Raw genomic sequence first — 15,052 nt, forward strand, 5'->3', positions numbered from 1 at the left:
TATGCTCTTTTTGTCTCTGTGCATACAGGAAGCTTTGGCCACACAATTATTATTAAATGATGCGTGGGTCTAGCTCATGTTAAGTTGTTAAAATATAGTACTATGAATTGTTGTTATATACAGCAATATAATGACAAAAACACATTAATAACACGCAGGCAGATTCCTCATCTAAATCATGATAAAAATAAAACCTGTGGTCATTTCCATGCAGTGTTGACTGAGCTCCCTTGAATGCTGAACCTCATAAATCAGGCAGCAGTTGGAATGTAAAGACATGCTGATAGAGTAAAACGACTGCTGGAGTATCAGAAAACAGTCCCACTGAGGGAGGAGGTGCTTCCACTTTAAGTGTGATGTAGCAGTCATGTTTTCCACTGACACATGAAATCCGGGCACACGCAGCTTGAGGCTCGTTGGATAACAGCACCAAGCTAATGGTGTGTGCTTGTGCTACTCTCCAGCTTTAGCATGCAGAGAGGTGATCAAGAGGTTAAAGAGGTTATGTTAAAATACAGTAAATGTACCAGCACAAGGCACACCCTCAATCAGAAGCACACTGGGTTTCACTGTTTTTAGATGAGCACAGTGAGAAAGTTGTTGTGTGGAATGCTAAGGCTGTTAGCACCTTGCATCATGACTCGGCAGACCACCTGCACTTTTGTGCTGATGAGTCTGTCTTCAACTCAAATTAATACAAGCTCTGCACTGGAAATGAAGCTGCACTGCACCATTTACATGGTGACGTGGTAGGATGGGCTTTTTTCAGAAAGCCATTGTGTCGTAGACTTTGTAAGTGACTTGTTGGTTTGATCCATTTGCCTTCTGGCCAATGGTGACATGAGAAGGTTTAAACCTTTCTCATATTTGTGTAGTATGTAGCCAACAGCTGATGTGCTTAGCTCAGCACAAAGCCTGGATGCGGAGTTGGAAAAATGAGAATTGTCCTTTTAAGAAGAACTTTGTGCCAGGCTAAAGACCTATTTCATAACATCCATTTGACATTAAAAATAGGTGTTAACCATACTAATTAAAGTTCTGCACCTAAATAAAGCTGGACCTTCATTAATGCAGTTGGTAACACCACTGTTTACCTAAGATTTCATGTTAAAACAGCAGAACCTGAGACATTAAGAATCTCCAGGCAATAACTAATAAAGGGGACTTCTTATATTAATTTCAAGTTCCATATTTTATCATCTGTGTCTACAGAAGTTGCTTATTTATCTCACTGAGGAATCATGTGACTGCTAACTGTGTCATTAACTTGCCCGCCATTTTGGATAAGTGACAATCATGGTGACAATGTAGAGTGAGTGCACAAAGTCCCAGAGTCATGCAGGCCTACAGACTGATCCACAACCATCTGGCAACCACTGTCGGTGAGGCAAACACCTCTCTGCAACTGCTTTGGGTTGCTGGCAGACTGGTACAGTCACTGGAACATGCTGGGAATCTGTGATTGCCTATTAATGTTTGCAGACAAATACATGTCTTCCATCCAAAGTAAAGCTGCCCCAGCAACCTTCCATATGAATGGAAGACATCAGTTTGTCTGCAAACAATAATAGTCAAGCGGAAGCTATCATATATAAATCATAAGGAGGTTTTTGGTACAGACACTCCAGCGACAACTGGTGACCGTCAGGAACCACTCTCCAATCAGATACACATTTCCCCTTGTAACTAGTAGTTGTATCACATCCTATATGGTGGAAAGCTCTTGTGTAAAGTCCACATAATGTTGCATGAAAAACTTCTATACTGGGATGCGATGCTGCTCCTCAGTTCAGTGTTTCCTGTAGGGTAGGGTTTGTGCTCGGTCATGGACACGTAGCAGCGTAAGAGAGTGCGGACAAATAGTCATTACTGGCTTTTCAAGTCCACTTAAAGTTTGCCTGAAGTGAACATGTGTAAGTTAGCATCATAGTGTAGTATCTTGTAAAAAGGTCTTCGCAGTTACAAAAAAATGACAGACACGCATGTATCTAGTGATAAAATTCTGTCACTCTGAGACAAACTGACTTACATGATGCCAGATGTCAAATTTATCTTAAACTGGAGAGCTGGTGGGACAGACTCAATGCAAATAAGCTGTGGAACACTGAGAATACCCATATGGAAAAGAAATAGTAAAAACTTATATGATTTACTCATGAAAGTGGCCACTTTCTCATTACTTTCATACATTGTTTTAGTAAGTATCCAAAACATACAAGTTTCATTATATAATTTTTCAAGGGATCTTATATCTGTTTTCACTCTTGTATGCTTTTCATACAAGTTTCACACAAGACAGATACAAACTTTATAAGATTTATATATATCTTTTCCATATGGGTAAGGAGTGAAACTCAGTTAAATGAATTTCAATGTTTGGGTTATTTATGACACTGCTGATCTTAATTTCACAGAAATTAACTTGAATTATTTTTTGTAATTGAAACTGTGCGGCGCCTGCTCAGGGCAGGTAGAAAACTTTCCGATTCGCAGCATGTAGGAGAAAAAAATCCCCCAAAGTTGATTACATGCAGACAGCTTAATATTGCCATCGCAATTTATACTCGATGGTTACGATAAAGCCATTTTAACCATTGTACGTGGACAAACGAACACATCGAGTACATTCGATATATTGCCCTATAATTCACCATTATAACAGTGTAGTCTTGGCACTTTCTTTTTACACAGTGAAAACAAATGTGATAAAACGTTATCTGGTAAGCTTTAGAGAAGAGCTTAGTCTGACTTGACTAACCATGTCCACTGTTTGCCTGTTTTATGCTAAGCTAAGCTGAGCAGCTGCTGGACGTAGTATCATAGTGATAGCAGGTGTCAATATGTTTCTCCAAAGTCATACATGGAGTCATGGAGGTAAAAGAGGCCTGGAATAATGATATATATACATCCGCAAAAACGAGAACATCTGTCAACTGTCGATATTTATCTTTTGTGTTGGCTAAAAGTTCAGAAGCCCTGCAAACAGTATTGTTTGTTTACAAAGATTTCTCTGTTGGCTGAGGACAAAGGGCTAATAAATTACAACACAGACACAGAGGTGTTGGTGCTAGCTTTTCTCAGTATATGCCACCCTAGTGACCAGGTTGCTATTTACTGCGTTGCATAATAAAGGCAGCAGTTTGGGGGTATCAGGGTTTAACCCAATAATTCCTACTGCAGTACCAGTCCTGGTGTTATTGCCAGGAGTGACCTGTATAACTGGGGCTGTGTGAGAATGACACCGGGCCACTAGGGGAAGCTGAGGCCGGTTACCTGACATCATCCTCCCTCCTTTTCGACAGGTTGCACGCAACCTACATGTGCATATGTAGGTAGGTTACAGCCCACCAGTCAGCCGTGCTGCTCTGCTGCTTCACACCGCATCCAGCGCTCCCTAACGCCAAACACACACACACACACACACACACACACACACACACACACACACACACACACACTGGAGCACGTAAGGCTGTTTTCACCCTTGTCACCAAAGCACCACTCTGCGCGTCCCACACAACACCGTGCACCCTTCCACGCATCCACGAAGCTTCTCAGTGGTCGCTTTTCACGCAGTCGCGTCAAGGACAAGCAGAGCCCAGGATTAAGCACCGAAGCAGCTGTAACGGGGTGGGGGGGCTGGTGGCGAACACACCGTCCTGTAGCAAATTGCTGCACAAGCTACGCGTTATCACACGGTGTGAAATAAACACCAGAGTCCGCAGTCGCGGTGACATTCAGGTGCTCCGTGTACCGAGACCCCTGACAGTCCGCACATACGGCTCGTCCGACATTTTGCTCTGCGGGTGCGCTTCTTTCATTACCAGCCACGAGCCGGACTGAGAGCGATTTGTTACAGGAATAAACGCAGCGCACGGAGCTTACCCGGGTCGCCATCTTCACGGTTGCGGTAGATCAGGGGCTGCAGTTTGAGTCAGCGGCACACAGGACAGCAGGGACGGTCAGGGCGAAAGGATCGACAGCAGATGGGCTTATAAGCTGCGGCGCACTCGGCTCTGATTGGCTGATTCGAGCGGAAGCGGAGGGAGACGTGACCCTACTCGTCTGGCTCTTTGAGCAAAAGTGGGTCTACATTGTTAAGGGTGGCATCCCGGTGGATAGCGTTTGCATATTTGGCACGCGCACATATATTAGACAGTTTCTTTTCCCTTTTTCTAATAACAATAATGTGAACTCTCTAAATTCTAAAGTGACTTTCAGTGCAGTAAGTGTCATCCCGCCTCCATTCATCGGTTTTGTATTTTTTGGTAAATGAAACCAGAGCCTCAGATTTCTGCATGTCAGCACCACGGACAGCGCTCTGCCCCACACGCTGCTGAACTGCACCACCCCACGGCTGAACTAATTCAGCACCACGGACAGCAGAGCTCCGTCCAGGCTGTATGTTTGTTTGATCGCTTAAAGGTCCTGACAGCAGCTGAGACTTGCTAAAGCGTACAAAGTTAGAGCAGGAAGAAGCAGGAAGCTGAAGAAAGTCTCAGGCAACGATGATCGGCTAACTTCTGTGTTTACATTAAAGAATCATATTGACACAACAGATAACACTCTAACATAAACTGGACATTAATGTAGGGGTGTTTTTAAATGATTATTTTTACTCTAATATTATTCCTGCAAGATCTCTTAGCTAACTAGCAAAAGCACATTGAAACTTAAAACTTAAAAGCATACTTCTATTCTATTCTGTTCTATTTTATCAAAAGTTGGGAAGTTGTGTAAAATGTAAATAAAAACAGAATATAATGATTTGCAGATCTCAAAAACCCAAAATCTTTATGACAGAAAGCAAAGAAACCACCTGGGAAGGGACCATTGATGCTCAAAGGTCTATATACAGATTTCATAGCAACATCTGCTCCCATCCAGTGACGCCTCTTTAAGGGAAGGCCTTGAATATGTCAGTAAGACAATGCTAAACCAAACACTGCATCTATTATAGCAGCATGGAACAGCCTGCCTGCAATGCAGACTTTTCACCAACTCAAAATATTTGAAGTGTCATAAAACAGAAAACAGAGCCAGGACTGCTGAGCAGCCAGAATCCTCCATCAGACAAGAACGGCACAACATTCCTCTCCAGCAGCTTCTCTCCTCAGTTCCCAGAAGTGGATGTGCTGTTGTTGAAAGAAGAAGTGATGCTGCAAAATGGGTTTAAAAACATAAACAGCTGTGGGATACTGTTTGTCCGGTATTTGAACCGGGGAACAAATCGTGGCAGGATCAGCCTGATATTATTTGTATCCCACTGTAACTTTACTGTATAAAGAGCTAACACCTCCAAAATGTCAGGAGTAGTTAGTCATTACAACAAGTGTTTGTGAACTAAAAATCAAGAATGTGAGATTCTGTGCTGCTCCCAACACAGGGAAAACCAATTCTGCAGGGAGACCTACCTCAGCACCTGTGCAGGTGAAACCAAAGGGCAGATTTGCTTCACCATATTTTCTAGTCTTTGGTTTAGAATGAAGTTGGTTTGGAAACATATTCAGCGATGCTTCATCTCCTGCTTTGCGTTTGTGTGGGCGCCCCAAGCATGTCCAAGCATTTGTTTGTTTTGGGGGTTTTTTCTTCCCTTTTCATACCGCGCCCCCCCCTGCAATGGCTCTGCGCCCCACCTAGGGGGCGGCCCCCACACTTTGGCAAGGTTTGCTTTAAGGGAAGAAGTAGAAGATTGTTACTGCACTTTAATTACTTCATTTCAATCTTTAAGTTTCCAAAATTTTGAGTTTGACTCTAACTTTGATCAAACATGCGTAACTTCTTCAGCTGTTGAGGTGGAAGGTTAGCTGACAGAGTTCAGTTAAGTTCAGTTTAAATGTACAGAATTAGACTCGTCTATATTCACTATTGTTTGATTCAGATTCAGACAACTCCACACTTTATTTAGTTATGGTGATTTATTGTTAAAAAAATGGAATCACAAAGTTATTCCTGCCAGAGTGGGGCAACTACACTGGGAAAAGCAACTGATTGGGCTCCTTTGTTTTCCAAGCATTCAAAGGAAGCAGGTCAGAGGTTACATCAGCTGACTTATGTACAGTCATATTGTGTCATATGAGGTCTGTTCTGTAAGTCTGCCTTGTTCTTCTCTTTTCGTCTGTTTCTTAGTCATTTTCTCACCATGCAGGATCTAAGGACCAGTTTGGGCCTCCATCCTGGTGGTGTGAAATGTTCTTCTTCAAAGATGGTTGGATGGTTATCCTCTCTGGTTCCTGTAAGCACAGAGGAAAAATAAACTCTCACGAATAACAGTTCACCTGCACTCACGACCAGCACCTATCTGCATCTCGCCTACCTGACCATTCTCCACTGCCCTTCTTCTCACTTCTTGTTGATTATCTTGGCCTGCCTGCTACCCCACCATCACCACCTTAAAGAAACAAACTATATTTCCATTTAGGCTCTTGTAAATAATCTATAGACTTGCTATACTCACCAGACCTAAAGGTCTCTTTCTGTGAATTTCATAGCCTCTTTAATAAAAGTTGCAAACGGTCCCTGGTGTCAAATCAGGATTGAAATCAGGATGCTGTGCTGTGTCTCTTTCTTAGACAAGTCTCTGGTAATACCTTGGGTCTTTTGTCCCTTCAGTTTAGTGTAAAACTAGGTCTGTAGAAGGACTGTATGTACTATATGCTCAGAAGCCTAGCAGCCGTTGTTTTTTTGTTTTGTTTTGTTTCTCGCTTTTTATCAGACTACAGAGGTTAGTATGATCAGTTTTTCAATTGAATATAAACTCATCAGAAACTACGATTAAAGTTCAAGTATTTAAGTGTTTAGCATTATCAGTACGTTTCTCTTTATGTCAGATGTATAGAGCAGAATAATCAATGAATTGAGGGATTTGGTATTAAAATTTTTATCACCAATAAAAATTAAACCTGCTCTTAATGACTCTCAAGTGTCAGGTTAGGGAGCTAGTGAGCAGTAATTGCATTTTTTCAAAATTATTATGATGCTCTTCCTCCCAGCTCCTCTTCAGCTGCCTCAAATGTGCAGCTTCAGAGACTCTCTGCTGCCTTTCTGTGGTCCGAGTAAGAACTGTCTCAATGTCAGTCATAACACCTGAACAAAATACAGAACACCATGCTTGTAAAGGTTTTTATATAAAGTACCTGTAACAGTTGATCAAAGTATTCTTATTTCTCACATACATATTCATACATCCACATAGTAACAGATTGCAGCATCAGCACTCTAGTAACACTAGTAGCCTTGACTTTGTTCACCAAAGATTCTTGTTTACACAATATGATTCACAAATGAAAAGGAAGGAAAACCAACTTCATCATTAGAAGCATATGTCACACAATAGTTTTTTTCTTTTGTTTTTTGTTGTTTTTTTGTCTTGTATGTCTCGCAAGATAAAATATGGCACATGGTTATGAGTTAATCAATGAGAGCATGAATCGGAGGGGGTGTTATCAACTCATACTTTCATTCTCCATTGCAAGAAAAAGGTTCATTTAGAGGACGGCTTTCCTTTACCTTCAGTTTTCTCTTTCTTTGTTGTCCCTGCACAGCTGACAGGCCTGGAGCAGGTGGAAAGTGGTCATAAATATTTTGGTAATTTTACACATTAAGAATCATCACTCCTAACATCAGTGTCAAAATCTGACACTACAAGGGTACTGAATACAGAAAATAGAATATTCAGTGTATCAGAGAACGAGTAGCGCTGACCGCTTGTGAAAAATCACGGCTTGTTTAATGATTGTTCAATCACAGCTTAGCAACTGTAACGCAGCACAAAAGGTCTTTCAAGCTTTGGGTTTGTTCACAATGTGGAAAGACGTATTTCCAGAGTTTAAGGTGGTTCCTTATCGGTGCCATTCCATGACAAATGAGTTAAGGTGTGTTTCTCATCGCTAACATAAGATACAATCATTAGCTTAACCAACAGTTGTTACCTAAAAGGCCAAGCAGCTAATTTTTTAAATAATGCAGTGCCCCTTTTATCACTAGCACATCCACTTAGTTGTATATACACTATCTGTGACGTTGATCCTATCAGAGTTTAAGCTAGTGTTAGCAGTGTTGTCCATTAGATCCAATAACATTTACTGTAGCAACCCTAGCTAGCATCACCCAAGATAACGTCACATTTAACAGACATCTTACTGTCCTAGCATTAAAAGGAAGAAAAAATAAGAGTCCTATTGACATTATTCCCTATAAGGTATGAACTGAACAGACTAAGTTGATAAGACCAATGTTTTTATTTGGTGAAGAAGCTAACTTTATGCTTGTTAGCTGTAGCCTTTGTCTTCAAGCATGAAGTTGTTTGTAGCAACCAGTTGCTTCATTAAAAGCCGTTTCATATCTCTCTAATAAATCAATAACTTTTTGTATCCGCTTGAGTGTGTCTGTTCTTAAAACTCTTGATAAATGTTCATCTACTTCACCCTTACTTTTGGTGTGTTTTGCTGAACATACTTTGGTTAAAGGTTGTTTTGTAAGAGACTACCAGTGACGAACAAACACTGGCAACCACAGTGACATTTAATCCCCATTTAACAGGGCAATGGGTGTTGGACAATTACATCTCATTAGGAAACCTGTTGTTTTGCTTTCCCTGTTTCAATTTAGCTGTTTATTAGCAACCATATATGCACACTTTATCCATTAAGTGTCAGCGATAGGGTTTCTTTAAAAAAAATACTAGCCACTAAAGCAATAGCTCGCTTCAGCTACTGGTTTATTATAGTGACACAAACAAGGCAAATGCTATTGTTAGCATTCACAGTTCACCTCTGCATTTTACAGACAGAATTCATTCCAACAAGTAATTTTGACATGACTCAGCTATGATTAATAAAAAATAATTTAGAGAATATTTTAGCTAATGTTTATGTCAAATAGCCATCAAGTTAGTTAGCCTTTGACTGTTGTTCTTTAAGCCAGTAACCGTTGTTAGCTAGAAATGAGAAATTTGTTTAATGGAATTCTTTTAAGTAATGAATTAATTATTTACTTTTGGATCAATTACAATCTAAGATTTGCCACCACACCTGCTGCCCTTATCAATGTAAGATTAGACAACTAAAGGCCTGGCCTGTGTTGTGGGGCTAAGCAAACCTTTACCCTTTAATTGGAAAACTGTGTCATTCTTCTATTAAATCTGTTAGATACTGAAAGTACTGACATGAATAAAAATTGCAAATTCTTGTATAACATTAACTTATTACAGTTCACATACATCTTGTTATGGAGTTGATGATTTGTAACCATTTGACCTTTCTTTTATCCTTTTGCCTGCAGAGAGAGATCCTTCTGGATCGTCAAGTACAACAAATTACAAACAGGATTATTCAACAGTCATCTTGTGAATGCCTTTGAGGAATATGCTACTTGTCTACTATTCAACCCATCAGAAACAGCTAGGAGGAAGGACATGTAAACAAGCATGTTTGCCATGGATTCATAGAGTGCATATTTGTCTCATGAGGTCTGACTCTGGAACAAGGCTACATGTTTTTCTTCAGAGCATGAAAGCGCTGCAGCCCAGTTGGTAATCATCTGAACATGAAACATCTCCTGCTTTGTGAAGACACGAGTCTGGAAAGAGGCATGACATTCTGTTTGATTAAAAATCCATTTCCTCATTTTTAAAAGTAAAGTCTTCATTTCTGTGTTTGTTTTGTTTTTTTCATATTACAAGGGAAGGCCAAATATTATTATACACAAATTAAACTGAATGTTGAACGCTCCAGTGTTGGATGACTCCAATTTTGGCATACATTTTGCAAAGTGACACACACAACTTCTCTGTATATTGAATTTACAAGCTTTCCATTTTGGCATGTATTCCTTACCATGTAAAGAAAGTCTTTTTCTTCTGGTCTACATGTCGGATGTACAATGCAGCAACATTATGAAAAGCTTACTCATGACAACTTTATAGTCTTTCTTGGCTCATGTTTTTTTGTTTTCTTTTTCTTTTTGTATGAAATAATGAGTCTTAGAATGATATGGCACAAGACCTCCGCCCTGCCGACAGGGCGCAGGTTTTCAAAAACTGAAAACATCTTATTGGCCGTTGTTAGACTTAGAGATATGACATCATCAAGGATAACACTCTCACCTCAGGGGGACATGTATAGGATCAGTATATCCATTTATCCATCATAATGTTTTGAAGGACTACCCTTACAATGGTCCTGTAATGGACCATCAAAGTTTTCCATAAATTTATTGGTGACACAGACTGAAAACTCTTCTATAATCTCTCTTGTGATTCTGGAGGAGCTTTCCAAAACCGAATCATAATTCCTTTGAGCTTCTTCATAAAATTCAGTTTTGGGCTTGAAGCTTCTAACAAGAAAGACCCATACAATCTGAAGATGTGGGGTCTTTAAAGGTGGACTTTAGGTGATTTAGGAAGAAAAAAGCACCAGATTTAAGCACATTATGGAAATTGTTTGATCACGCATTTTTAGACAGGAAGTCTGGAGATTTTATTCTGCCTTTTATAAGTTTTCAGCCTGAAAACATGGCTGCTTACCAAAAGTCAGAACTATTGTACTCTTTACCCTCTGAGGCCTAAGTAATCACCCTATACTATCAGAATATGTAATATTTGTTCATTTTTTCTAGCAATAAGGGGACAAAGAACATATTGGTTCTAACCGACACATCAAAATGTGTTGACGTTTGTCAAAAAAACCCCTGTTTTTCTTGTCTACAAAACTTAGGGTTTGGGGCTTAGATCTCAGATGGTTAATGTACAATAGGTTGCTGTAGAGCCACATAGGGGTAGGATTAGGGATGAAATGCATTTTAGCAACATGCTCAACAGGTATAGTTGCAGAAACGAGATGAAATTACCTTCTAAATCAATTCTTACTAAGATCGCATTTACGTTTGATCCAAAATGTAAAACATTTTGCTTTTACAGTTCATTAGTTCTCAGATTTCTCTTTGGACATACCAAATAAGTGACCAAAGAGACATAGAGGCTAATCTCGGTGGGCTCTTTTAGTCCTCTGTGTACATGAATACCAAAAACCTGTTTTAAGGGCAAGTGTTTGACCTTGCCTTGACTGATGGATTTATAGTAATGGCATGTCCACTTCTAACCTTTCACATATTGTCCTCATTGGATCGTCCTTGTGCCTGGATGTCACATCGCTCAGTCTAGCTTTCAGCAGTTCAGCATAGCAACTGCTCAGTCTCTTTCGTAACATGAGGCATGGCGTGCCCAACACAAAGCAGCATGCTAGGAAACCTATAGAAGCACACATGCATGTCAAACAACTCCGTGAATAAGTAAGCCATCAGGTCAGTGGACCAGAGAGTCTCTAAATATGGGACAACTGGACTGAACTGCACCAGACAGGACACGACCGGTTCAGACCAGACCGGAGCGATCGAAATGAGAGAGAGAGAATCTGTGTTGATTTATTTTGTCCATGTTGCTGTGGAGGCCCATTAGCAGAAGAAAGAGGGGTGGGTGTTGGGACTTCAAACAGCAGCCGAGGTCTCTGGTACCAAGTGGTGATGGCAACATCAAAGTGTTGTTGTGGAAGAAAAGTCACATCTACAATTGTTGTGTCTGGCTCTGCACTTCCACAGCTGGAGCATACTCACATTTACTTTTGATTACTAATGTGTGTAGTCATTGGCCGAGAAAAGCGATCACATGATCTGCTATAAGAACATATCCTCCATGACCCATCACCACCAGTCATTCACACAGTGTGATGCACCCAACACGAGTGTAGTCGTTTAAAAGTATTCTTTCTTTCTTTCTTTCTTTCTTTCTTTCTTTCTTTCTTTCTTTCTTTCTTTCTTTCTTTCTTTCGTCAGCACCAATATGGACTGCAGGAGAAAGTGCAGGGTAAGAGAAATAAATGAGCTCATTCCCTGTGTAAAATGTGCCCTGGAGGGGTCAGTATTGCATTTTCCCACGTATTTGTAAACAGCTTACACAAGGGCTTGTTGAATAATTATTCATCTGTGCCAAAAGGTTTAGCATGTCATCCTCTTAAAAATAGACAAATGGTCTCCTAATTCCCAGAATATTTGACTGGATAAACCCAAATGTTCCTTTAAAACTACAGTACTTTATATAATATGCGGATGCATGAATCCACTTCAGTACAATAAATAGGAGTGCCAATTAAACAATCTGGTTGACTTGATCTCATCCATGCTATGCAAGTTAATACTCTTTATGTTATGTGAATGGACCTTGCAGAACCACTTTTGATGAGTGCAATAAAGCTTGGGAAGGACTTTAGGAATAAGGTAAAGCGGAGTTGGCAATAAGCAAGTGGTCATGTGCAAGGACATATGAAGTGACCTCATGCAATGGTTCAATTCTCTATAGATAAAAATGCCTCAATGCTAAATATATACTGTATACATATACAGTATATATATATATTTATATATCCAGCCTCAGTAACTAAATCTGTGTTGTCTGGCGTCTCTAAACCCATTTATGTTTCTATTAACTTTCACAATAAAACTTAGTCAGGACTTTATTTCTTAACATAAAGGCCAGACTGACAAATTTCTTTACACCCAAGGTAAAAGGTAAGTACAATGGATCTCTTGCTCTCTCTATCATGCTGTTAATGTCACATCATGATCTCTGCTAGTCATGCTTTTGATGAAATATGACTTTCCTTTTCTTCATTGTCAGATATATTGTTACTGGGAATCACCGAATTTCCCAGAGGAACCCACCCGAGGGATTAATAAAGTTTTATCTTATCTCCTCTTATCTTATCTCAACAATTGTATCTCAGCTTTAAAACTTGTTACCCTGAGCTCAGGGACCTGGATGCTGAATGCCAACAAGTAGCCTGTTAATCTTGGGAATCTAATCAGATCCAGTCAACATGACTGGCGGTTTGAGAAACACCTCAGCAACCCTGATTTTATCTACTTTGTTGTTTAACTGCAGCCTTCGGGTAAATTTATCATCAACACTGTTTCATACAACGAGCTCTATCTTCTACATTTGAAAAGTTGGTTAATCATCACCAGTAGAGACGCCAGACAACATTACAGCTCAAAGGTAACATTACACTGGATTACATTAGTCTTCCTGTCCTTAACATATTCACTGTCTATCCTTCCACCCCCACCCCCCCACTCCCGGCGCCCTCTTATCGGTCAAGGCCTATGAGGAGCTTGGTCTTCTCTTCCTCTTTCTTGCTCTCATTTTTCAGATCAGCAAACACCTGGGTAAAGAAGTGTGGGTCGGTGTTGATCTGGAGCATCTTGCCACTCATGCGGTTGATGATGTCCAGGCAGCGGTCCCAGAAGGCTTCTTTCTCTGCTTCCACCAAGAAGGGCTTCAGTGGGTAGGAGATCTCGTTGCCCATGTAGGAGTAGGACAGGTAGAGGCAGGTAAGCAGTGAGGCCTGCAGCTCGCGCTCCGAGGCCACCTCAGCTGAGACCACGTCGCGGCACAGCATGTAGAGGAAGACCACGTTGGCTGGAGTAATGAAGCCCTGATCCTGCCAGCCCTGAAGAAGGAGGGAGCGGTCCACACTGCGCAGCCAAAGCACTGGATCTGTCGGGGATAGACGCTTTAATCTGTAACACCGACGGCACAGGAACTCGCCCAGGCTACGCATAAGTTCACTCGTGGATGCCTGTGTTTAGGAGGGAAGGAGAGAAGACTTGATCAAATTATGCATGCGTGAGTTTTTAGTTTTCCTTTTGCTATAGAGTGAAGGTTACCTGAACAATGACTCGTTTTGGCGTTCCAGCTGCAGTGGAAGGCTGGATCCCAGAACCTGTGAGGGAATTCTTTTTGGCAACGACAGTAGCTACGTTAGCCAAGGTTTTGGAGGCGGGCAGGTGGGAGGAGGTAGTGGTAGTGGTGGCTGCTGGGTCCTGGCTGGATGAATAGGATGAGAGGTTAGCACAGGACTGAGACTTCTTGAGCTTCAGGCTATTGGAGGCTGAGTTGGTGGTGGCGGCTGCATGACCATCCGGAGAGCTTCCTTTCCCCCCATCCCCGCTGTCTGACTGTAATTTCTTGGACCCCTTCCTCTTCGCTGATACAGCCACTATACGTTTCCATGGGAGCACACTGATGATTGAGGGACGTTTTAGGGACTTTGCTGCTGCAGCAGCGGCATCCTTGGCATTCTTGCTGTTCTGGACGGCGGTGTAGTGGCCCACCGTGGCCGGCCCATCCTCAAACAAGGCTGCCTTGCGGTAGCTAGGAGACAGCGATAACACTGTACCCATGATGTCTGGTTAGAGTTAGCAGCAGAAACAGGGTACAGTGGAAAGTAGTGGGGGAAAGCTCTTTGACTAGTCTAGACAAAAAGCTTGGAAAGGGTCAGCGTCTCACTTCTGGAGGAGTTTGAACCTGTGAACAAACAAACAACAGAAAAAAAAGCAGCAATATTAGTTCGATTTCATTTCAACTGATGAAGTTTCATCAGTCTTCTCTCAGTAGAGAATGAGATGTAGATGTGGAGTGGTTTATCAAAGCAAAGAATAGACCTAGACGCTAAAGTTTTGCACAACCATGACAACTTAACACTCCACTCGCTGATGAATATTGAACACGAATGATGAATATTTTTTGCCTGTTTGCAAGACCAGAAGTGACATAAGACACTGACTCAAAAGAGAATATTTATCGTTGGGATGGTGAACTTTCCCCTAGAGCGTTCAGTCTATCGCCTTCCTCTGCTAAGAGACTTTCCTCACTATGAATTCAACCATCCAGTTAGATAATTTCATGAGGTTGCTGCTGTCAGCCTTGTCAAACATGAAAAATGAGCTACAGTCTCTGAAAAAGATCCTGGGATGAAAGAAAGGCTCGTAGTAATCGTAGTATGAGTTAAGTTTTCTTTTTACTATTTCAAATGCTACAATCCTCACGTCTGAGCTTTGGCTTGTTTTGGTGAGGAGAGAATGAGGAAAACCAAGAAACATTGTTAAAATCTCCCCAAAACATCTGTAAGTGGACCCTGAGTTAAATGGGTTGGGTTATACACAAACTAGTTTTCCAAGAGCAGAATGAACTGAAGCCTACAGCCATGACAAGGTATCC

At 41.1% G+C, this 15,052-nt stretch overlaps 1 protein-coding gene across 1 annotated transcript; it reads right to left on the reverse strand.

The window, feature by feature from the left end:
- Nucleotides 1–13,139: 13,139 nt before the first annotated feature.
- LOC146633066 (cyclin-dependent kinase 5 activator 1-like) lies at nt 13,140–14,235 on the reverse strand. Its single transcript, XM_085351975.1, has 2 exons — nt 13,720–14,235; nt 13,140–13,631 (listed from the first exon to the last, which is right to left on the reverse strand). The coding sequence occupies exons 1-2, from the start codon at nt 14,233–14,235 to the stop codon at nt 13,140–13,142; spliced, it is 1,008 nt and encodes a 335-aa protein (XP_085208101.1).
- Nucleotides 14,236–15,052: the final 817 nt, after the last annotated feature.

Source organism: Diplotaxodon limnothrissa, linkage group LG4, assembly GCF_057381915.1.
Source record: "Diplotaxodon limnothrissa isolate DT_005_m linkage group LG4, D_limnothrissa_male_GT1.1, whole genome shotgun sequence".
Classification (NCBI taxonomy): domain Eukaryota; kingdom Metazoa; phylum Chordata; class Actinopteri; order Cichliformes; family Cichlidae; genus Diplotaxodon; species Diplotaxodon limnothrissa.

Coding starts and splice junctions, on each gene's coding strand:
- LOC146633066 (XM_085351975.1), bottom strand. CDS start 14,235: ATGGGTACAGTGTTATCGCTGTCTCCTAGCTACCGCAAGGCAGCCTTG. Junction 13,632..13,719: donor CAAAACGAGTCATTGTTCAG/GTAACCTTCACT, acceptor TCCTAAACACAG/GCATCCACGAGTGAACTTAT.